Source organism: Aotus nancymaae, unplaced genomic scaffold, assembly GCF_030222135.1.
Source record: "Aotus nancymaae isolate 86718 unplaced genomic scaffold, 86718_ANA_hifiasm-v0.15.2.pri h1tg000008l, whole genome shotgun sequence".
Classification (NCBI taxonomy): domain Eukaryota; kingdom Metazoa; phylum Chordata; class Mammalia; order Primates; family Aotidae; genus Aotus; species Aotus nancymaae.
In genome coordinates, this window is record NW_026988419.1 from 4504792 (window position 1) to 4529853 (window position 25062).

The following is a 25062-nucleotide window of genomic DNA, read 5'->3' on the forward strand; positions in this document are numbered from 1 at the left end:
TTTAAATTCACATATGTTATTCACACATGCCTCTTTAACAATTATGACAAAAAAAATTCTTCCTGGCTTGCATTCTGTCACAATCTGTGCAGTATATAGGGCTTAAGGTATTGTTGAAGAGCTTATGTAGATCAATCGTCTGTGTTTAAAAAAAAAAAAAACCCAAAAAACAAAAACAAAAAAATCCCTTTAACCTCAGCAGACACATAGAAGCACAATAAACTGCTAGTTTTGCAGGGATATGGTTTTACTTCCAGTTCGGATTCATAATAGACTCTACCTCCATTAGCTTAGACTATCTTTTTGTCATTGTTGATCAGGTTAGTATTTCGATTAATAGTATCCTGAGTGTTAACTCTTGATTTTACACTAGTTTTGACACGTTAGTTGCCCTCTCTTTCATACTTTTTGTTTTTAGTCTGGCTGTGTCGCTCAGATTGGAGTGCAGTGGCATGATCATCGCGCACTGCAGCCTCTTCTACCTCCTGGGCCTAAGCAGTGCTCTCAACTCAGGCACGCCCCACTGAGTAGTTGAGACTACACATCTCACTGTATTGCCCAGGCTGGTCTTGAACCCCTGAGCTTAAATGATCCTTCTGCCTTGGCCCGCAAAGCGTTGGTATTACAGGTGTGAGCCACCATGCCCAGCCTCTTTCATGCTTCATAGCACTCATCTGTTGTAATATCATTTTGCACTCTTGAAGTTAATGAAAACAGATACATGGTTGTATCAAGACTGTACTCTGGGAATAAAGCAGACTTAGAAGGCAGACATTTACATACAACATTTCCCCCAAATGTCAATTTTGCCTTTTTATTTATTTTTGTTACCTATTGGCCATCTATTAAATAATCACAATTGTTACACAGTATGTTCTTTATTGACTTTCAAAAGAGGGATTCAGGACACCTTAACTAAGGAACAGTTTCAGAGGCATGAGAAATTATCAAAAGCCATGTATAAATGAAAAGCATAAAACTACAACCTTTTTAATGCTAAAATAGTTGAGCTCTCTTTTTGTTCCTAAAAGCTACAGGATAAAGTCTAGAAGAACAGTTGCGTGTACAGTGGCAAGACGAGTTCAATTGCCTTTATTCATCGTAGTCCACAAAACTTTGGTTTTTCTAAGATAAGCCAAACATAATATGTTTAAGTATTCCTCTCCTAACCCTCATCTTTCCCCTCCACCCCAAGCCTCTAGTTCTGTTGCAGGAGCTGTTGGCATGACCACCTCTGGGGAGAGTGAATCAGATGATTCAGAGATGGGACGTTTGCAAGGTAAAAACAGTTATTGAGCCTACAAGAAACCATTACCATGGGCTACGTGTTAATACTATTCTTTATTGAAATTAATTTAAATTCATTTGACCATAATCTGGCAGTGCCTACACCTCCAAAAAAAAAAAAAAAGCCAGTAACAACCACAAAAACTCTTAGTAGCAATTTCATGATTTGGAATTGGAAGATGAGCTATCTGCCTCTTCATCTTCACTGTTTAACTAGATAAAGCCTTACATACTTATTTTTGTTTAAAATTTTTTTTTCTTTATTGTGGTTGCATGTATAGTTTGTTTAGGCAATAAATGAGTTAAAAATCTTGAACAACAGGTACCTTAATATATTTTTGTCTGGTACCCACTAACATTATGAATACATTTAACCCACTTATGCCTAGTGTTCCATTATTGGAATGCTAAGCATGTGGGAGTTATTTATATCCTCCTGCTCAAGGTCATTGCCAAGTTCTGACTTTTCACTCATGCAGAAATTCAAAAAATTGCACCCTGAGGCATAAATGGGTTTTAATAAGGCATTTGGCCATATGTTTTTGTTTTTCTTGATCATCTGTTTCAAAATGAATGTATAGTGTATACACAAACTTTTTTTTTAACATTACAAATGCTTTTACAAAAGCAGCCTAATATGTGTGGATGGGTACGTATTTTTATCTCAGTTGATGTATAACAGATCTTAATGTGAGGCTTACAATAAATGTATGATTTATAAATCATTTTTGATTGCTTTTAAGTTCCTTAAGGAACAGACAACTATATCTAGGACTTGGACACTCATGAACACATAGTGTGTATGTGTTTTGAGAGAGAGAGAGAGAGAGAGAGAGAGAGAGAGAGAGAGAGAGAGAGAGTGTGTGTGTGTGTGTGTGTGTGTGTGTGTGTGTGTGTCTGTGTCTGTCTGTCTGTCTCTCTGTGTATGTGTGTTATGAGATGGAGTCTTACTCTGTTGCCTAGGCTGGAGTGCATGATCTTAGCTCTCTGCAACCTCCACCTCTCGCATTCAAGTGATTCTCCTGCTTCAGCGTCCTGAGTAGCTACGATTACGGGTGCCTGCCACTGTGCCTGGCTAATTTTTTTATTTTTAAAGAAACAGGGTTTCATCATGTTGGCCAGGCTGGTCTTGAACTCCTGACCTCAGGTGGTCCTCCTGTCTCGGACTCCCAAAGTGCTGGGATTACAGATGTGAGCCACCATGCCCGTCCTGTTTTGTTTTCAGTTTTTGGAACTGATAAAAATCATACACTGTTTTCATGTGGTTTTTTAGGATCTGATGACCAATATCTGATTGGTAAATAATGTCAGACAGAACAGAGCGAGGGTGCTTAACATATTAGTTCTTCAAAATATCAAAACATTTACCTTAGGTTGTTCATGAAGTATGTACACCTTCCTACTGGCACTTATTTTTTTTAAAATTTCTTCATAAAACCTTAAGATAGTAATCCCAGCACTTTGGGAGGCCGAGGCGGGTGGATCACGAGGTCAAGAGATCGAGACCATGCTGGTCAACATGGTGAAACCCCGTCTCTACTAATACAAAAAATTAGCTGGGCACGGTGGCGCGTGCCTGTAATCCCAGCTACTCAGGAGGCTGAGGCAGGAGAATTGCCTGAACCCAGGAGGCGGAGATTGCGGTGAGCCGAGATCGCGCCATTGCGCTCCAGCCTGGGTATCAAGAGCGAAACTCCGTCTCAAAAAAAAAAAAAAAAAAAAAAAAACCTTAAGATAATTAGAGCTGGCACATGTGCATTTTAATTTATTTTAATTACATTAATATATTAGGGTGGCCTTGAAAGTTTGTAGCTTCTCTTAAAGTCCAGAAAGCAGAGTAACATTTACTGAATTACTTAAGTGAGATGAATCAGTTACTTAAAATTTTTAGATAGATCAGTTGCATGTAGTCAACTAGCTATTCACTCTGCCCTTCTTTTCTCCTCTTTAGCTTTGTTAGAGGCAAGGGGTCTTCCCCCTCACCTGTTTGGTCCTCTTGGTCCTCGGATGTCACAGCTTTTCCATAGAACAATTGGAAGCGGAGCTAGTAAGTAAAAATATTCCTTCCCTGAAACCCGTCAATAATTAGCTGACTGCTATTTTTACTCGTAACCGGTTGATGTAAATACTAAGTTTTTCATCAACTTTAACCCATTTTTAAAAATAAGGCTTGTGCACATTCACACCTTAAATACAACTTTCATTGCTTAATTGGAATTATTAGAAAACTAGCCAGATTTTATAGCAAGATTGATTGTTTGTTTAAACAAAAGAAGAATAAAGAATCTCAAACAATTATATTGGTAATATGGCACCTGATGGCATGTTTTGCATAGATTTGAATCTTGAGTCCTGAGTTTGTCATAATGATATCTTTGTCAAAGTAAGAGGATAAAACATTAAACAGTTTGCTAGCTGATTTTTTTTTTTTAATACATAGCTTTAAATATTTAGACATAAGGATGTTGGTTTTCGTGTGCATTTTTTTTTTTTTTTTTTTTTGAGACAGAGTCTTGCTTCTGTCATCCAGGCTGGAGTGCAGTGGCATGATCTTGGCTCACTGCAACCTCTGCCTCTGGGGTTCAAACAATCCTCCTGCCTCAGCGTCCTGAGTAGCTGGGATTACAGGTGTTTGCCACCAAGCCTGGCTAATTTTTGTATTTTTAGTAGAGACGGGGTTTCACCATGTTGGATGGCTGGTCTCGAGCTCCTGACCTCAGGTGATCTGCCCGCCTTGGTCTCCCAAAGTGCTGGCATTACAGGCATGAAGCACGGTGCCTGGCCTGTTTCTTTGAATTGGGATCAAAATATAATCTATACATTGCAATCATGTAATGTTTCTTAAGTTTTGTGTTTGTTTTAAGAGAAATTTGATTTTATTTAGCACTGGGGAGAAGCCTGGAAAGGAAAAAAAAAAACAGTTGCAAGGGGTCCCTAAGGGTATTGATTTTAAAATATCAGAAACCTTTATTTACCATCAACCTTTACACATGAACTTAATATAAAACATGGACTAGAACTAGAGTCAAAAACAATGCCATACCTCTTTTTGCCCATGACCCAGCTTCAACAGTGCCTACTTCATGTCCAGTCTTTATCTTTCGCCTCACTCACATCCTTCTTCCCATATTAGTTGGAAATGAATCCCAGGCATTATATACAGTCATGTGTTGCATAATGATGCTTCATTCAACAACAGGTCACATACATTACATCAGTCCCACAAGATTATGATGAAGCTGAAAAATTCCTATCATTTAGCTATATATACAGTACACATTGTTTAACTATACTTTTGTCATTTAGAGCAAGGGTCTCCAGTCTTTTTGCCTCCCTGGGCCATGTTGAAAGAATTGTCTTGGGCCACACATGAAATACAGTAACACTAACTATAATAACACTAACGATAGCTGATGAGCTTAAAAAAAAATCACAAAAAAATCTCATAATATTTTAAGAAAGTTTACGGATTTGTGTTGGGCCTCATTCAAAGCTGTCCTGGGCCATGCGTTGACCAAGCTTCATTTAGAATGTACTCCTTCTGCATACTAAAGAAGAAAGTTAACTGTAAACCTCAGGAGTAGGTATTCCAAAAGAAAGCATTGTTGTCATAGGAGATGACAGCCTCATGCCTGTCATCGCCTCTGAAGACCTTTCAGTGGGACCTAAGATATGGAGGTGTAGAACATAATGATACTGATGATGCTGACCCCATGCAGGCCTAGGCTAATGGTCGTGTTTGTGTCTGAGTGTTTTAAAAAACAGTTTAATAGCTTAAAAAAAAAAAAGAAACATTTTAAAAATAGGAAAAAGCTTATAACATACAGATATAAAGAAAGAAAATGTTTTTGTACAGCTGTACATTGTGTTTGTGTTTTAAGCTAGTTAACACTGCAAAACAGTCAAAGTTAAAAAAAAGTTTATGAAGTAAAGTTATAGGAAACTGAGGTTAATTTAAGAAAGATATTTCTTATAAATTTAGTATATATAAATATATAGAGTTTATAAAATTCATAGTAGTGTATAGTAGTGTTGTAGGCTTTCATATTCACTCACCACTCACTCATTCACACAGGGAAACTTCCATTCCTGGTAAGCTCCATTCATGGTAAGTGCCCTATACAGACGTACTGGTTTTTAATTTTTTATATTGTATTTTTACTGTACCTTTTCTATGCATAGATATATTAACATATACAATTACTCATTACAACTGTCTATTGTATTCAGTAAAGTAACATGCTGTACAGGTTTCTAGCCTAGGAGCAGTGGGCTAAACTAGACAGCTTAGGTGTGTATTAGGCTGTACCAACTTGGTTTTTTTTAAGTATACTCTATAATGTTTGTATGACAAAATAGGCTAACACACATTTCTCAGAACATATCCCATTTGTTAAGCGACACCTGACTGTAATTTTAATCTATAATCATTTCATCATGTAGTTCAAGATAATGCTCCTCAAAATAGACAGTTGCATTATTGTTATGACACTTAAAAAATAAACCGGTAATTTCTTGATAATGGATATCCATAGATGTCAAAGTTTCATTTTCTCAATGTCCTAAGCGGGTCGTTGGATCTAGAGACATCTTCAGAATGAGTTTAGAGCCTTTATTTTCTTTTCTTGGTAAGGAAAGACGATTGAAAAGCTATAGTGAGTTCTTATATCAGGAAGTACATAGTGCCTGTCTCTTAACAAGCTGTTGAAACAAAGTGTCTATGTAGTAGGGGTTACAAACTGGTAGTATTTTACACCTAATAATCACTTTTCATTTATGAGAAGTAAAATTAAGTATTAATAATTTAGTAGAAATATATAAAGGATATCTTCTCACTTTCCGTTTGATTGCCCAGGACAATAGCTGAATAATTATTTTTCATTCTTTACTAGTTAATAAAAGGAGTGATTTTTATGGCCTCCAAAGGTGCCATTGTTATATTTTTGTTTTGCTTTTTAACATGTTTGTTTTTAAGTGTAATCGTAAGTGGTAGATTGAGACATGTATTAGACATTTCAGTGATTTTCATTGATGCTTAAATTAGCCTAGCATTGGATGATAGAATCTTTTTGAGGTTGGCTTCTGAATCTTTTGGTCATAACCTTAGTAATTTTTGATAAGTCTTCTTATTTTCTGATATGACAAGATGTGCCAAACTCAGTTGACTTATTTTTTCTCCCTGCTGTGGTTTGGCTATGTACCCACCCAAATCTCATCTTGAATTGTAATCCCCATAATCCCCACTGGGAGGGACCCAGTGGAAGGTAATTGAATCATGGGGGTGGTTCCCCCCATACTGCTCTCCTAATAGTGAATTCTCACTAGATCTGATGGTTTTATAAGCATTTTGGCATTTTTCCTGTTGGCACTCATTCTTTTTTCTGCTGTCCTGTGAAGAAGTGCCTTCCACTGATAGTAAGTTTCCTGAGGCCTCCCCAGCCATGCCGAATTATGAGTTAATTAAACCCATTTTCTTTATAAATTACCCAGTCTTGGATATTTCTTCATAGCAGTGTGAGAATGGACGAATACACTCCGCATACCTGAAATTGTTCATTTCCCCAGAGAGCCTTGGTTTATTTTGTATTTAGAGACCACAGTCTGGGCTTATTTATTTCCATTGGGTTGACCATTATTTCTAGACTCCTTTGAAAGTTGATACTGATACCACCACTTCATATTTAGGTCTACGGTGTTTTTATTTAACTTCATTGATGTTATATCTCCTTTCCCCAATGCTGAGTGGCCTAATTCCCAATATGATAGCATAGTAATGCATTTGCTTTATCCCACAGTACAAGATTTCAAGTTGCCACCAAAAGTATTATTATTGAACAAGTTAAAACGATGTTTTTACAGTTCTTTCTGTTCTTGGGATTTTTTTTACTTTGTGTTAAAATTAATATGTTTTAAAGTCATTTGAAATAATCCATCTCTTTGTTTATGCCACCAAGTTGGTTTTGTTCATTTACTTCATTTTGCTTCTCATTTTTAGGGACTACTTTTTAAAGTTTATATTTTGCTTTTATAATTATGTAATATTTACACAGTTCTAAAAGTCAAATCTACAAACAAGATATATTTACAAAAAGCTTATCTTCTTTTGCATTCCATTTTCCCTGTTTCCTCTCATATAAACAGTCTGTTATGGCTTGTCCTGTTATTTACTTAAAAAAATCCATAAAGATCCATATTGTCCATGGGACTGCCTTTCTGTTTCGTATTGGCAAGGCTGTAGTGAAATGTAGCTTCATATTTTTTCCAAGCATTGTCTTTACGATAGATTTTTAGAAGCAGGTTTGCTGTTTAAATGGGTGTAATTGCATATGATGTTTTGGTAGATGTTGCAAATTCCCTGCATTTGGGGTTGTACCATTTTGTGTTTCCACCAGTCATGTGTGTATGACAGCAGTATGGTATCAAGCTTTTGAATTTTTACCAAACTGATCAAAATTAATTCATTGTTAATATTAACTTTTTTAACTTATATATCTTTGTATATTTCTTTTAGTGGTACCCTAGGGACTATAATGCAAATTCTTTGGTTTATTACAGCATACTTTAAATTAGTACTTTATCATATTCCAAACAGTACAAGAACCTTACAACAGTTTATTAACACTTTTTACCTCTTGCCCTCCTTTATACTATTTTATTTAGTTTGTTTTACTACCTGTACATGTTATGAACTTGTTAAGACAATGTTTAGAATATTCATATGCTTTTATGTTTACCAACATACTTACCCTTTGCAGTACTCTTAATTTCTTCTTGCAGTTTCTTTTTTCTTTAGAGGATTGTTTCCCTCTAGCCTGAAGAACTTTTTTTTTTTAAACATAATGTTTGACTGTTGATAATGATTTCCTTCTGTGTTTGAGAAATCCTTGATGTCCCTTTATGAATGAATGAATGAATGAATGAATGATGATTGAAAGAGATGGCATCTCACTCTGTTGCCCAGGCTAGTCGCAAACCTCTGGCCTCAAGTGATCCTCCGCTTCAGTTTCTAAGTTGCTTGGGTTACAGACATGTGCTCCATATGCATTTATTTTTAAAGGATGTTTTCCCCATGTGTAGAAGCTCTTAGCACTTTATCATATCTTCTGGCTTCTGTGGTTTCTCTTTTAGAGTCTTACTGTTCCCCTTTCAGGGCAATGCCTTTTTTTTCTCTGACTTTTAAAATTTTTTATTTTTGAAAATGAATAATAGTAAAAATAATAAACATTTTTTGAAAAATTATTTTTTAGGTCAGGTTTGGTATCTCACATCTATAAGCCCAGCACTTTAGGAGGCTGAGGTTGGTGGATCGCTTGAGTCCAGGAGTTTGAAACCAGCGTAGGCAACATGGTGAAACTCCATCTCTACAAAACTAGAAAAATTGGCCTGGAGTGGTGGCACATTCCTGTAGTCTCAGCTAGTTAGTAGACTGAGGCAGGAGAATCACCTGAGCCTAGGAAGCAGAGGTTGTAGTGAGCTGAGATCAGGCCACTGTAATCCAGCATGGGACCCTGTCTCAAAAAAAAATTTTTTTAAACCATATTTTTTAATATCATGACTATTGGGTTTAGGTGATGTTTTCCCTGACCGTTAATTTTCTTGTCCTTCATCAGTGGACAAGAATATGTGAGTTGATATCTTCAGTTTTAGAAAATTCTTGGTCATTATTTTGCTTAGTATTGTTTCTCAACATCAGATACTCTTCCTCCTTTCCTTTTGGGGAGTATCAAGATCATACAGTTTAAACTTTGGGCTGCATCCAGCATGTCTCTTTGGCTCTGTTTTATTTTTGGTTTTGTTTTCAGATTTTTTTCTCTTTGCCCAGTTGGAAAACTTCTTATTGATAAGTTTTTAAATTTGCTAATTCTTTCTTCTGCTGCCTTCAATCTTTCGTTAAACTCATCAATGAGATCTTAATTTCAGATATGATTTTCAGTTCTGAATAGTTTTTTGATTATCTTTTTATAGATGCCAGTTATCTGTTGAAAATCTTTATATTCTTATTTAATTTTGTCCATAATGTATTTTTAATACATTATATTTATAAAATACTTGTCTTTTCATTCTAGAGGTATTTGTTTGCTTTATCTCCCCCCGCCTTGATTATCAGTCCCATATTCTTGCTTCTTGATAAGTCTAGTTATTGTTTGGTTATGTGACAGACATTTTGTATGAAAGAACTAAAGTGGCCCAAAATGATATCTTCTGCCAGTGCTAGTTTTCTTTTTTCTCTACCAAAATAAAGGGTCCAGAGCTGATCACTTCAACTCCAATCAGGACTTGGACTTGAGCTTGTTTTAACCAGAGTTGCAATTTTGATGTGACTCATTTCACCTCTGGCTAGTCGCGGTTTCTTTGTTGTGGCCCTCCTAGGATTTTGATTTGCCAACTTTGCAAATCTGTGTCTGCTCAGGTGTGAATAGTTAAGCAGCCTCAAAATGTGGCAGACATCTTGGGAGTTCGGGTACCAGCTGTGGGTCTTTGATGCCTACTCTCTCTGTTGAGACTTTGATTTCTCAACACCATGAGATTGAAGAATATTTTCTTCTATCAAAACTTCTTCTTTTTGAGATAGAGTCTTGCTCTTGTTGCCCAGGCTGGAATACAATGGCACGCTCTTGGCTCATTGCAAACCTCTGCCTCCTGGGTTTAAGTGATTCTCATGCCTCAGCCTCTGAGTATCTGGGACTTGAGGGGCGTACCACCGTGGATGGCTGATTTTTGTATTTTTAGTAGAGACAGGGTTTCACCATATTGACCAGGCTGTTTTCAAACTCCTGACCTCAGTTGGTCTGCCCAGTCTCCCAAAGTGCTGGGATTACAGGTGTGAGCCACCCTTGTCTGGACTCTATCAGTTTTCATGGTTCCAGAACCCAGTACCTGTCTGGTGGGGCTAGTTTATTTCAACACGTTAGCATCTTATGACTCCCTAAAGCACTACAGGCTTCTCTTTTCCTTCTGCATCGGAAGTTAGCAAACTACTGCCCAAGGGCCAAATCCACGCTCCTGCTTGTTTTTATGCTGCCTGTGAACTCTTAAGAATGGGTTTTACATTTTTGCGTGTCTGAAAACATTTTAAAAGAGTAATATTTTATGATGTGGAAATTAAATGCAGGTCAAATTTCAGTATCCATAATGTTTTATAGGAATACAGTCGTGTTCATTTGTTTATATTAGTCTTACTTTCTGTGGCAACTTTCCAGCTACAGTGCCAGAGTTGAGTAGTTGCAGTAGAGACCATATGCCTGTAAAGCCCAAAATAATTACTGCCTGGCCCTTGAGAGAAAACGTTTGCCTGTCAAACCCTGATATATGATAATGTTTTTCAAAGTGTGATTTGTGGACTCTTGGTTCCTGAGAGAGACCCTTAAATGAGTTCTATAAGGTCAAAACTAAATAATAGTTACTAAAATTTTTCCTTTTCTACTTCATTAATGTTTGAACTGCTGGTGCAAAAGCTGCAGTGAGTAAAATTGCTGGGACCTTAAGTATCAAAGCAGTGGCACTAATTGGTGCTAGCAGTCATTGTGCTTTCCATTGCCTAGTAAAAATAATTCAGTTTTTATCTAAGACGCTCTTGCTGAACCAAAGTTAATTTAATTAGGTCTCTACTCCCAAGATATGTCTTTTTAATAATCTTTAGAATAAAATAAGGCCAATCTTTTCCATATTCAGTTGACTCTTGAACAACATGAGTTTGAACTGTGCCAGTCCACTTCTTCATGGATTTTAAAAATACAGTTAGCCTTCTGTATCCATGAGTTCTGCGTCAGCAACCAAATTCAGATTGAAACTACAGTGTTTGGGCCTGACAAGGTGGCTCATGCCTGTAATCCCAGCATTTGAGAGGCCAAGGTGTGCGGATCACCTGAGGTCAGGAGTTCAAGACCAGCCTGGCCAACATGGTGAAACCCCATCTTTACTCAAAATACAAAAAAAAAATTAGCCAAGTGTGGTGGCTATATGTGCTTGTAATCCCAGCTATCGGAGGCTGAGGCAGGAATCCCCGGAACCCAGGAAGCGGAGGTTGCAGTGAGCTGAGACCATGCCACTGCACTCCAGCCTGGGCGACAGAGGGAGACTGTGTCAAAAACCAACCAACAAACAACAACAACAAAAAAAAACAGTGTTTGCAGGATGTGAAACTTTGAGGATATGGAGGGCCAAATTTTTATATCCATGGGGCAGAATGTAAGACTTCGGTATGTGTAGATTTTTTAGTATCCATGAACAGTCCTGGAACCAATCTCCTGCATATACCAAGGGCCGACCGTATTTCATCTCAGATAACATACCACAGATGGCGTATAGGACAGACAGAGTCGGTAATCTAGCTGTCTTTTGATATGCCTTTTATTAAAGTCACCTGTAACAAAAGTACAGTAATGCTACTCTTCTCATTGATTTTCTTGTTTTGGAAAATAAGGACTTTTAAAATCAAAATTATTTATATTAATATGTAATGAGTTAATTGGCAAATATTTAAAATGTTTCTATTTTAAGAACATATTTTAAAATTACCAATAAATATAATCCACATAAACAAAAGTGCTTTGTGATCCCTCAGTAGTATTTAAGAGTATAAAATGATTCTAAATTCAGAATCCACTAATCTAGGAGTTGGTTTCTTCTCACAGATCAGAGGATAAATTAGGTTTTGGATATGGTTTTGGGTTTTTGTTATTTTCAATTCAACATAAGTTATTTTTAGGACCATCCCAAGTGTTTATTGGTTGATGATCATTTTGGTTATTCTGTATAAGATCCATGTTTTTACAGTTGCCCACCCCAATGGTTATAAGACCTCCATCCAGTCACGTACATGTCAGTTCTTTCTCTTAGGTGGTTGTGCTTTTAGGCTATGCTTCATATGAATCCTTTTAAAGTTGAGTTAGAATCAGCTGTGGATTCATTTATTGTCACTATTTTTCTATTATTTTGTTTTGCCTTCCACATTATGTCAACACAGAAATGATAACCCTGCTTTCACTAGAATTGATACTATTTAGTTTAAAATTGTTAAATGGTATTTCTCTGAACTTTTCTTCCAGTCTATTTTTGGATGGATTTTTAATTATGGTCAAAGTAAGTAGACAGCGATAGCTATGGAATGCAGTAGCCACAGTCTTAAACCATAAAACAACTTCCATGGATTGCCAGGTGCCCCTTGAGAGGTGTATGCCCCCAGGAATATCACTGAAGTTCAATAGAAATTACTAATTTGAGTTTTTATGAGAATTCCACATTCATTCCACAGTTTCCAGACATATATCCATTTCTACACATTTCAGCACTTAGTGATATGGGACTGGGAAAATATGCAAAGAAGAACTTAGAAAGGTCTGAGAAGTGAAAGGGCTTTAAAAGTAACATCATTATATAAGACTGGTTAAGTGTTAATTGAATTAATTGTGGTTTCAAGTAGGAAAGTGTCCATGGGAAATGAAACCACATTCATAGACTTTATTTTTTTTTTACATTAACTGACTATTTTTGAGATGAAGTCTCAACTATGTCACCCAGGCTGTAGTGCAGTTAGTAGCATGATCTCAGCTCACTGCAACCTCTGCCTACCAGGTTCAAGTGATTCTCCTGCCTCAGCCTCCTGAGCATCTGGGACTACAGATCCACACCACCGCGCCCAGCTAATTTTTGTATTTTTAGTAGACATGGGATTTCTCCATGTTGCCCAGACTGTTTCAAGCTCCTGACCTCAAGTGATCCACCTGCCTTGGCCTCCCAAAGTGCTTAGATTACAGGCATGAGCCACTGCACCCAGCCTGTAGACTTTATTTTGGAGTGTATTGTTCAGCTTAATGACAACTTATTTCTCTGTGGTAGTTGAGTATTCACATTTTTCAATTGTTGGAGTAACGGCATTAAGTCTTAAAACTAGGAACACTGTGATAGCCATCATCTGTGCAAGAAATGAAAGAAGATTCAAGGGTTTATAATTGTGTGTGTGTTTGTGTTTTGTTTTTATTTTTACAGAATATTCTTTACATTCTCTTTTTTGTTAGATACATTGTTGTGTTTGTTTTTTATTTCTTTGCCCTTTCACTGTTAATTGCGTTCTGTTCATTCTGGTGCAGATATTTAGAGGTGTATAACATTTCCTTTGAAGTCTGGGCATCATTGTTTAACAGGTTTTTATTATTGTAGAAAGCCTTTGCTTCACTAAATTTCTTCACTATATTTCTTTAAAACAGTAACGTTAAAGCTATCAGTTCATACTGGTCTTATGGATATTATTTTTTGTTTTTGCTATATAACCGGTCAACTTTTCAATTAAAAAGACAGAAATATGTAACTGTGTGAGCATGTTAAGGCAGAGTAGATCCAACTAATTTAATTCTTCATTCAATATATCAGCAGTGTGCCTTGACCTTGGTATAGATCTAGTCTTTCATTAGGATCCAAAGAAGATAAGCTATCGATTACATTTTGAGTCACACCTTATGCCTACTAATAATTTTCTTAAATGTTTAAAAATGATAATTATTTGTTTCTCTGAAGGTTCTAAGGCCCAGCAGCTACTGCAAGGATTACAAGCCAGTGATGAAAGTCAGCAGCTTCAGGCAGTTATTGAGATGTGTCAGTTACTGGTCATGGGAAATGAGGAGACACTGGGAGGGTTTCCTGTCAAGAGTGTTGTTCCAGCTTTGGTAAGCATAGTGTTTTTCCCTCGTTTTACCTCATTTGTCCTCTGAAATCTGCTGGTTTTGTATTGAATGTATGATTATTGTCATTATTAATTTTAAAACATGATAGAATTAAGCGAGGAGTATATGACTTGTTGCTTTTATTTCATGCTTATAGATGTGAGCAGTTGCTAATGAGTTAGCAAATTTTCTAAACCATTTTTTGATGAATGCTCACTCGATTTTTGATACTTAAATGACTGGTTTTAAGTTGTTCACCTCACTTGTAATACTTTGACTCTTACCATGTAGAACGTACATGCTAGCCTGGTGATCCATGGAGCAGTAGTCAGGGGAAGCTCTCTTTGGGTTGTATTTGGGGGCCCAGAAAGGCTTCATATTTAGTAAATGTGTACATGGGAATACTGCTCAAGCCATATGATACGTATATGGATCCTTTCAGTTTAAAAGGTTTTATGTTGGCTCTGCATGATGGCTCACACCAAGGCAGGTAGATCACCTGAGGTAAGGAGTTCCAAACCAGTCTGGCCAACACGGTGAAACCCTGCCTCTACTAAAAATAAAAAAATTAGCCAGGTGTGGTGGTGTGTACCTGTAATCCCAGCTGCCCCGGAGGCTGAGGCAGGAGAATTGCTTGAATGTGGGAGGCCGAGGTTGTAGTGAGCCGAGATCGCATCACTGCACTCCAGCCTGGACAACAGGAGTGAAAACACTGTCTCAGAAAAAGTAATAAGAGACTTTAAAACATCTTTTTAATGCCTTTTCAACACAGTTGTGAGTTAATATTTTCATATGAGTTATTTATTAACAGCTCGATTCCTTAAACTTTTAAATGAGAAAACAGTAGGAAGAAAAATTGCCATTACTAAATGTAGGCACCTTAGCACAATACAACTTTTAAATAGTGGCTTGACAATTTTCTTTGTCCAAAATTAAAGAAATTGGCTATAATTTAAGATTAAAATTTGAGTGTAAATCAAATACTACCAAAAGACAAACATAAACATTATGATTACATTTGTAGCATGTTTATTTTGGAAGTTATATTTAAATACCATCTAAGTCTTTTTGTATATCCAGTAAAGCTGACAAAAAATATGATTACATTTGTATCATGTTTTATTTTGGAAATTATAGTTAAATACCATGTAAGTCTTCTTGTATATCCAGTAAAGCTGGCAAAAAATGAAGTTATGGTTGGTACATCATATTGTCCCATTTGATCAGATTATCAAATTATGGAGATAACTTGAGTTTTAGGGAGAGAGCTGAGTAAAGAAAGGCCTGTGAAATACATGGTGACCGTCCTTATTCCACTTGTTCTTATTTGGATGGCTCAGCTCTGGCTGTTTGATAAAGGATATTACAGCTTCTTCACCTGCTACCCATATGCAGAGAATAAAAGCCAGTTTCCAAATCTTATCATTTCCATTCTAGTAAAAGTTGTACTTGTTGCTTTCTGAGTGTTTCATAATAGCAATATTACTAACCTTTCAACTTTCAGATTTTGCCTATGTTAATATCCATTCTCAGATTGCTGATTTGTTCAATAGCTGACTTCTGTGACCCAAATCAAACTTTCATTTGTTTTATTGTCATTGTTGTTCACGAAGAAGTAGCAACAAATAACTAGGCTTACCTTATACTATCTACAGTTAAAATTTAGCTTTTATTAGTTAAAGAAGCCCTTAAGTCTAGGCAGAAATGTTGATACATAATTCAGTTTACTTAATGTGCTGATTGTTAATTAGATTTAAGTACCTAATTGACTTGCACAAGTATGCTGATGCTGTTAATAATGGCTGTTATTAATGAGTTATCTAGATTTATCTTTTATCACAACCGAATATTATTTATATCTGTTCATCACAATATAGTAATGTGACATAAATAGTTGTTGTTGGTGAAAGGGGACCTGTTTATACCAGTCCTTCCCAAACACGGTCTAACAAGGTTATTTAATAATTGGGGAACTTACTACTTTTTCTTTTAACATGACAAGTCCTTTCAAATTAGACTAAGTGTTTTAAGTGACTGATATTAAGTGATTTGATAAATTGTTTTGTTTTTGGATCCTTAATGGGGTGTGTGTATATGTTATGGTGTTTGTATGTGACTTTTAAACAAAAATAGTTCTTAGGACTTCTGGTATATAGGTATACTTTACCCAGCACAATTCAGAGCTGAGAAGACATTCATATTGAATGATTATTATGTTAGAATATCTGATGTTTGTTTTTGTTATAAATTTAATTGAAGTGTACTTACAAGCTTAAATTCAGTGCATTAAAAAATTTCCATTGAACCAGAAGATAGTGAATGTCTGTCTTACCCCCAGGGAGGAAATTTCTTTGGTGACTCAGCTGCTTCGAGAGGATAGAGTGTGTATCCCCAGCAGTTTTGCATTCCTTCATTAGAAAAAACATAGCTGAAATCTGCTTAAGATCTTTTCACAGGACAAACTAAAATCAGATATTTAAACTTATGCATATATCAAGTAATTATATTAATTTGGCTCTAATTAGTGCACAGTTTCTGATATGATCTATCTTGTGTTTAAATCCTATATTAACTGTATTTTACAGGTGAGTTAAATGATGCTTATCTGTTTTAGAGAAGCTTGTTCACAAGAGTTTAAGTTATGGTCCTGAATCTGTGCTGACAGTTGGTAATTCAACAAATGTCAGTGCATTGCTGATCCTGTTTGTTTAAGTATCTAGTATTTATTAACACTGGTAAGTCCTCATGGATATATTAATAGGCTACTGAAAGGGGTTAGAGCTACCAAAAGGATAGGTTGTAAGTAACAAGAAGGCTTTATTTGTGACCCGTATCATGAGGTGATGGTTATCTAGCAGCACACACAAGTCAGAGTCACTGTATGTGATGAACCATCCTGAGTGTAATCATTTCTGTGTATGTCTACTAGGTTTTATTTTGAAGTTATTTTTGTGTGGTAAAAGTTACGATTCATACCTTCCATTTCAGTTGAAGTAGAAGAGGAAGAAATAACTCTAGGATTTTCCCTACAAATATAGTTTCTAATACTTTATTTTTTTTTTAACAGATAACGTTACTTCAGATGGAGCATAATTTTGATATTGTAAGTATATACTGTATATTTTTTAAAGGTGTGTATTTAAGTTTTGAGTTTTTATTCAGTAAAATCTCTTCTTTTCTAGATGAACCATGCTTGTCGAGCCTTAACATACATGATGGAAGCACTTCCTCGATCATCTGCTGTTGTAGTAGATGCTATTCCTGTCTTTTTAGAAAAGGTGATCCTACTTTTACCCGACTTGTTCAAAAGCAGGCATAGGGCATGAAGTTTCAAACTCTGGAATTTTAGCTTCCGTTATCTAAAGTATATTTTTTAGTCAAGATTCCCGAAGAATGTTTCATATCCAGCAGATCAGTAGTTTGAAGTTGAAGATAAATCATTTATAGAATCAGCCTAGTTTGTAATTTTTAATAATAATTAGCACATTAATATAAGAACTTTAAGAGACGAACTTTAAAGTACTTGATTAAAAATAATATAATTTCTAGAAAACATCCCTTTGAGGTTGATAGCTATTTATACCCTCATTATGTAGCTGAGAAAGATGATTCAGTGGTGAATAGAAATTTCTCATATGGTTTGTAGTAAATTGTGTTTTTGGTCTGTCTTATGGACCTTTTTGTTTGTTTAATGCACAACAACATTTGCTTTGTCTGATGAAACTTGCAATATGGTATAAAGTTTAAAATCTGATTATGTAAAACAACTCATCTGTTTTAAATCTGAAGATTTAAAAGTTATGTAATTGGGTTTAGTTTATTATGTAAAACATCTCTCAGTATCTTAAAACAGGTTAGAAGGAAACTGTTTTGGCTATACTTATATCCTTTGGTGGGTTACATGTTAGAGATAATGTACATTGATGTAAATTAGAGAATATACTGTTTTTATGTATGTAAGAGATATGTTATTGGAAAAGAACTTGAATGATAACCTTATGGTAACTATTTTGTTCCCAGCTGCAAGTTATTCAGTGTATTGATGTGGCAGAGCAGGCCTTGACTGCCTTGGAGATGTTGTCACGGAGACACAGTAAAGCCATTCTACAGGCAGTAAGTGTTGTTACTTAGGACTACATTTCACTTTATGTAGAAGTTTTTAAATTCACATTTGTACTAGCTCCTTGATTGTAGCTTTTGTAAGACATACGTCATTTCCAAAGTAATGTGCTAGACTTTTTACTAGTTAAATTATTTTTTATTGCTGATAAAAGATTTTTCTTTACCTTAACAGTTTTCTATATTTTAGGGTGGTTTGGCAGACTGCTTGCTGTACCTAGAATTCTTCAGCATAAATGCCCAAAGAAATGCATTAGCAATTGCAGCCAATTGCTGCCAGAGTATCACGCCAGATGAATTTCATTTTGTGGCAGATTCCCTCCCATTGCTAACCCAAAGGCTAACACATCAGGTAAAATACGAATCTATTTTATGTGCCATAAAGTGTTTTTTTACTTTTTTATTTTTTAAAAATTTTTTATTTTATTTTATTTTATTTTGAGATGGAGTCTTGCTGTTAGGCTAGCATGCAGTGGCACGATCTCAGCTCACTGCAGCCTCCACCTCCCGGGTTCAAGCGATTCTCCTGCCTTAGCTTCCCAAGTAGTTGCAATTACACGTGCGCACCACCATGTCCGGCTAGTTTTTGTATTTTTAGTAGAGATGGAGTTTTGCTATGTTGGCCAGGCTGGTCTCAAACTCCTGACCTCAGGTGATTCACCTGCCTTGGCCTCCCAAAGTGCTGGGATTACAGGCGTGAGCTACCTCGCCTGGCCACTTTTTTTTAAATGACAATTTCAATTAGTGTTTTAAATCTGTCAGCTTCATATATAATCAAAAAAGTTCTGATTCGTATTTTTTATTATTATCCAGTTATGTGCCATATTAGGTTATTTGATAAAATTTTGGTAGATTGATTCAAATGAACAGTAATTCAGATGTTTGATGATTTTGACTATTTTGACTTTAAGGGATGGATTTATTATTTCAGCAAACATTGAGTGTCTATTATGTGGTATGATCAGAATTTCCTTTTGGAAAGATCACCCTTTCTTGAAAGGCATTGGAGGAGGCAGATGGGGACAGGAAGATATAGATTAAGACCAGAAGAGAGACTAGACTGTGTCCCAAACAGAAATGAAAAATGTAGTTTGTGACTGTCTGGCGTTGGAGAAGAGCAAACGTGATTATTCTGGTGGCAAAATCAATGGACCTGATGATACAGTGTGAAAAGCAGGGTTTATGGGCCAGGGATAGTAAGGACAAATCGTGAGTTCAGCTTCAAGGCTATGGAGAAATTGAGGGTTTTTTTTTTTAACTATAGAGAGATATTTTAAAGCATTGTTTGTTATTGCTACCTGGTTTTACAATTGCCTTTACAAAGAGTGCTTAAGACCCCAGAGAAATTAGGTTTATAAAAATATTTTTAAATAAATTAGGAATTTTTTTTTGTTCTGTTTTTTTGTTTGTTTTTTTTAAGACTGAGTCTTACTCTTTTGCCCAGGCTGCAGTGCAGTGGCATGATCTCACTGCAGCCTCCGCCTCCTGGGTTCAAGTGAGTCTCCTGCCTCAGCCACCTGAATAGGTTGGATTACAGGTGTGTCCCGTTATGCCTAGCTAATTTTTGTGTTTTTAGTAGAGACAGAGTTTCACTATGTTGGCCAGGCTGGTCTCGAACTCCTGGGCTTAAGCAATCCACCTGTCTCAGCCTCCCAAAGTGTTGGGATTACAGGTGTGAGCCACCATATACAACCAAACAACGGACTTATAAGATAAAACAGTAATGATAATTGAATCACCGTAGAGCCTTTTGCTTCTAAAATGATCAAGACAAAGTAGTGCTATTCATTTTTTAAAAATGTGTTTATATATTTATTTTTAAAAACATAGTTGGCTAGGGGCACAGTGGCTCTTACCTGTAATCCCAGCACTTTGAGAGGCCAAGGCAGGTAGATCACCTGAGGTCTGGAGTTTGAGACCAGCCTGACAAACATAGTGAAACCTTGTGTTTACTAAAAATACAAAAATTAGCTGGTCATGGTGGCCCACACCTGTAATCCCAGCTACTTGGGAAGCTGAGGCAGGAGAATCGCTTGAACCCCAGGTGGAGGTTGCAGTGAGCTGAGATCGCACCAATGCACTCCGACCTGGGCGACCAAGCTGAGACTCCATCTCAGAATAAAAATAATAATAATAATAAAAATAAATAAAAATATAGTTGACTGAGATAATCTTTTCTGTAGTCTAAAACTATATTCTCTATGTTATATGATAATCAGTTCCATATGATATTCTTTAGAAATAAGACAGAATCAGAGAAGTTAAGTAGTCACTATTTGTAGCACTGTTTCTAGATTTATGTAGTGGCAGTGAAGGTTTAGGCTAATAGGCTTTTATAATACCTGAATTCTCATTTTTGTAGAGACAAGTCTAATTTTTACATATGAAGTCCACTTATAAATTAGGAAAAATCAAGGTCTATCAAAACATTAGTGTAGCCAGTAAAATGTTCTTTTCCTTCTTTTTCTGACATTTATTTGTCAGTGATGTAACTCTGTTTTTATGGCAAATATGGCAAATTGTTTTTATAGTGAAACTTTTTCATATGAATTCTATTTTTTGTTTTTATAGTGAATATTGCAAGTCTATTCCCTATTTTTAACATTCTCAATAAACCTCTGGTTCTTGCACCTTTTCTTTTTCTAATTTTTTGGTTTGTACCTACTTAAACATTTCTACTTGTAATGCTTTAAAGGAAAGTAGGCTATTTATATATTTCTTTAGTATAACATTTGTTTAGATATTGAGATTGCATAAGCACAATAGTGCTTCCTTTTCTGTATATTTGCTTTTATCTAGTAGGGGCCTTTATACAGGACAGAGGTTGGTTTGATTCCTCTTTGTTTCCAAATTGTAATATTACTGACTGTACCTTGCTTAGGCCCATTTGCACTTTCAAAGCTGACATTTACTAATTGAGCTTGCCTTGAAGAATCTGGGATTAGGAAGAAGATAAAGTAGTGGTGTATGACAGTGAAAATGCTTTATACTAACAAGTTTTATTTTCCTTTATTAAAAAAAAATAGGATAAAAAGTCGGTAGAAAGCACTTGCCTTTGTTTTGCACGTCTAGTGGACAACTTCCAGCATGAGGAGGTAAGCGTTTTAGTCTTTGATAGCATTTTTATGAGGTTGCTGAATTGCTAAATCTTGATGTAATGATTCGTTTGTTCTTGTGTTTGTGAAGAATTTACTCCAGCAGGTTGCTTCCAAAGATCTGCTTACGAATGTTCAACAGCTGTTGGTCGTGACTCCACCAATTTTAAGTTCTGGGATGTTTATAATGGTGGTTCGCATGTTTTCACTGATGTGTTCCAACTGTCCGACTTTAGCTGTTCAACTTATGAAACAAAGTAAGTGCAATTTTACAGTTCTACTTTAAGCAGGAAAAGTGGCTTGTTAGTTTTTCATTAATAAGTAAAGTCAACATAAGCTGAGCAAGTAGAAGAGATTGACTAGTATCATAGGCACTGGAGAGTAAAGTGTTAATATGTAGTAAATTTTTGTTGGGACAGTATGTTAATCTTTCTAACATCCTCCTTTTAAAGTATAGATTAAATATTTCCCCTTGGTGTTTCTAGGGCTAACAATACAAAGTCATTAATTTCTATACAATGTTAGTCACATTACCATCCTTGATTAGAGAAATCTGAGTTTTATGTTTCAATAACCAGCTGTCTTCAGCTTATATAGGTTGCTTTTTCTGCACGTTAGATTTTCTAGCAGTTTTTCTGATTCCAGAAAGCTTTCTTCCCTCAAAAAGTTGGAATGTATTTATACTGATGAATGTCTCTGATGTTTGCTAATTTGGTAATTCTAAACCTTTTCCAATCTTACCCAGTGTGTGGGAGATAAAATTTTATTGCACTGCTTTTGTGGTTGACCATTTCTTTCTTAATCCTGAGACTTAACCAGTTAATGTCAGAGAATGGTGGGGCTTTAGACAACATCTGTACGTTATAATTTTCTTTTTCTTTACACTTTTTGTAGAGACAAGGTCTCATTGTATTGCCTAAGCTGTTCTTGAAGTCCTGGGCTCATGCCATCCTGCTGCCTTGGCCTCCCAGAATACTAGGATTATAGGCACGAACCATCACACTTGGCTGTTACAGTTATTTCTAATAGAGTATTGATCACTTTTGTATAGAATACCTTTAGTTACGGAGAATTTCATACCCATAATTCTAATCTCTATGGATGTTACCTTTGGAGTCAGTGATGATATTGACTGATAAAATCATCTTTGGTCCCATTCTGTCTGAGTGGTCACATACTGTCTGAGACAGTATATTGAAATGAAAATATTATACTTTTCCAAAAAGTTTTCCAAACTGATATTCCAGACAACTCTATTTTGAGTCCCTAGGAGTTCTTTGAACCTTGCTTATCCCAAAATTTCCTGAATCATTAAGAGATTATTTCTTGTTAATGTACATTTTGTTACAGCGCATCCCTAAATATTAATTTGTAAAATTGCTGCCTGCCTTTTTTTTTTTTAACAATTTTTTCGTTTTAGTATATTTTCACCTCTTTTGCATGCTCCAGGAGGCTTACCACATGTTTATCATATGGAGGTCACCATAGTTTCTTTCTATAATAACCCTGTAAAAGGAAATGTGAACCTCTTCTGTTTGTCTCTATTTTGTTGTCATCCCTTGACTTCTAAAAAAAAAAAAAATCCTTTTAATGCAGGATGCTGTGTATTCACATTTCTCTATAAGGTTGGCAAAACTGTAATTAAAAAAAAAAAAGAAACTTGGCCTTCAGTCCTAGAGAGCTGCAAGCTCTCAGGCTGTTGGTTTTTAAAAAAAAAAAAATCTTAATCGCTAATTGTGAATTTCTTTGTGGCCGGCAATTCGCTATCCACGTCTCTCTGCCTAAATCAATGAATATTTTGATAACAGAACTTACTGATTATTGGTAAAGCATTCTATTGAAATGTTTATGTAATTTTGCATATGTATAATATTTACAGGAGCACACACATCCACACCCATAATCCACAAAGACCCAGCTGTGTCTTTAGGTTTCAGCTTCCTTATATTTAGACTGACTAAACTGTAGGGACTGAGAGTTCCTCCACTCACAGTGTCAGCACATCTGAGTGGCTATCATGCAGAGCTCTCCCAAAACTGATGTCTTCTGTGAATGGAAATTTATGGTAGAGAATGCTTGCCTGATCCTTGATCAAGCTTGCATGTAATTAGTGTTACTTAGGTAATGGTCTTCCTGATCAAAATACAATAAGATTCACATACTTTTGTTACATTTTATACTATGGGCCACACATTTTCAGTATGTTTGAATTGAAGACAAATGCATGAATATATTTGATTTGTGATATGTTGAATGCACTTTTGTCCAAAGTACTGTGCTTCTCAAAAAAAGTAACAAAGGGTTCCTAAAGTCTCACAGGTGACAAGGAATTGTGATTAGGCACCTAGCTAGGTTTGGACTAAAGAATGAAGTCTCCAGAAAGAGATTGTTAAAATCTACGCAAATTTCCTTTCAAGTTTTTATTACAACACTTTTGGATTTTTTACATTAATTTCTGCATTATGTTGCTTTACAAGAAAATTATTCTGATTATTTTCCTCCCTTGGGCAATGTTTGCCCTTGAATGAGGTACTGTAACTAGTTTAATAGGCTTTTGTTTTTTGTTGTTGGTTTTTACAGACATTGCAGAAACGCTTCACTTTCTCCTATGTGGTGCCTCCAATGGAAGTTGTCAGGAACAGATTGACCTTGTTCCACGAAGTCCTCAAGAACTATATGAACTCACATCTCTGATTTGGTAAAGATTGGGCTAAATATCACTTTGGGAGGCTGAGGTGGGCAAATCACGAGGTCAGGAGTTTGAGACCAGCCTGGCCAACATGGTGAAACCCCATCTCTACTAAAAATACAAAAAATTAGCCAGGTATGGTGGCGGGTGCCTGTAATCCCAGCCACTCTGGAGGCCGAGGCAGGAGAATTGCTTGAACCTGGGAAGTGGAGGTTGCACCACTGCACTCCAGCCAGGCGACAGAGTGAAGACTGTCTCAAAAACAAAAACAAAACAAAACAAAAATTGGACTAACTATAACTTGCAGTTTGTGTGAGATTACTTTTCTTTAGGGACCTAATGCTTACTAATATTTTAAAAAGTTACTAAAATTATTGTACTTTTTGTTTTCAGTGAACTTATGCCATGTTTACCAAAAGAAGGCATTTTTGCAGTTGATACCATGTTGAAGAAGGGAAATGCACAGAACACAGATGGTGCGATATGGCAGTGGCGTGATGATCGGGGTCTCTGGCATCCATATAACAGGATTGACAGCCGGATCATTGAGGTAGTAGTTTCATTGTACCGTTTAATGTCTATTTTGTTGGAGAGTGGGTGTAGGGATGGAATGGGGAGGTGGATATGTGTACTTGAATGTGCTTTATTTTGAATTAACTCAAGATTCTCTCATTTTGTCTCCTGAGAACAAGGTCCTCATTTCTGTTCAGGTCAGAAAACATGATGTTCTAGTCCTGCTTCTGCTGCTAACTACCTGATTGACTTGGAGCAAGTAATTTCAGTTTGTTGTTCCATAGTTTCCTCATTTCTGAAAGGAAACATTGGAGGACTTAGGCTGTAGATTTCTAAACCCTTCTATCTTCTATCTGAAAGCAATGTCCCATGAGCAAAGATGTACATACAAATAGTTTCCTCTCAATATTTTTTAAGAGCAAAAACATGGAAACAAATGAAATAGCTAGTTCTGGGTGAATTAGTAAATTGTGATACATACATAGGCTTGTATGTTATCCAGATATTATTGGGACACATTTTAATGATATAAAACCAAATATGAATGAAAAACACAATATACAAGATTTTGTGAATTTTTTTGGAATTCGGCAAAATAAGTTGAAAATACGAATAATACAAGGGGAGGAATATACCAAAATGTTGACAGTGATTTTTCTGTGACAGTTCGTGATTTTTATTTTTACTTCCTTACTTAAAT

General features: G+C 36.0%; 1 protein-coding gene across 24 annotated transcripts in view; it reads left to right on the plus strand.

Annotated features, from left to right (window-relative positions):
• The window catches only part of TRIP12 (thyroid hormone receptor interactor 12), a 159121-nt gene that overhangs the window by 90026 nt on the left and 44033 nt on the right, over positions 1 to 25062 (plus strand). For 14 of the 24 annotated variants that reach the window (XM_012434064.3, XM_021676903.2, XM_012434066.2 and 11 more), the window contains 11 exons: positions 1196 to 1279; positions 3239 to 3334; positions 13801 to 13949; positions 17014 to 17049; positions 17129 to 17224; positions 17967 to 18059; positions 18256 to 18417; positions 21092 to 21160; positions 21252 to 21417; positions 23741 to 23858; positions 24243 to 24399. In XM_012434064.3, the coding sequence (XP_012289487.1) occupies positions 1196 to 1279; positions 3239 to 3334; positions 13801 to 13949; positions 17014 to 17049; positions 17129 to 17224; positions 17967 to 18059; positions 18256 to 18417; positions 21092 to 21160; positions 21252 to 21417; positions 23741 to 23858; positions 24243 to 24399 (1226 nt within the window). Of the gene's footprint in view, positions 1 to 1195; positions 1280 to 3238; positions 3335 to 13800; positions 13950 to 17013; positions 17050 to 17128; positions 17225 to 17966; positions 18060 to 18255; positions 18418 to 21091; positions 21161 to 21251; positions 21418 to 23740; positions 23859 to 24242; positions 24403 to 25062 lie in introns of all 24 variants that reach the window. The other 10 variants (XM_021676899.2, XM_012434063.3, XM_021676897.2 and 7 more) reach the window with 1 other exon arrangement.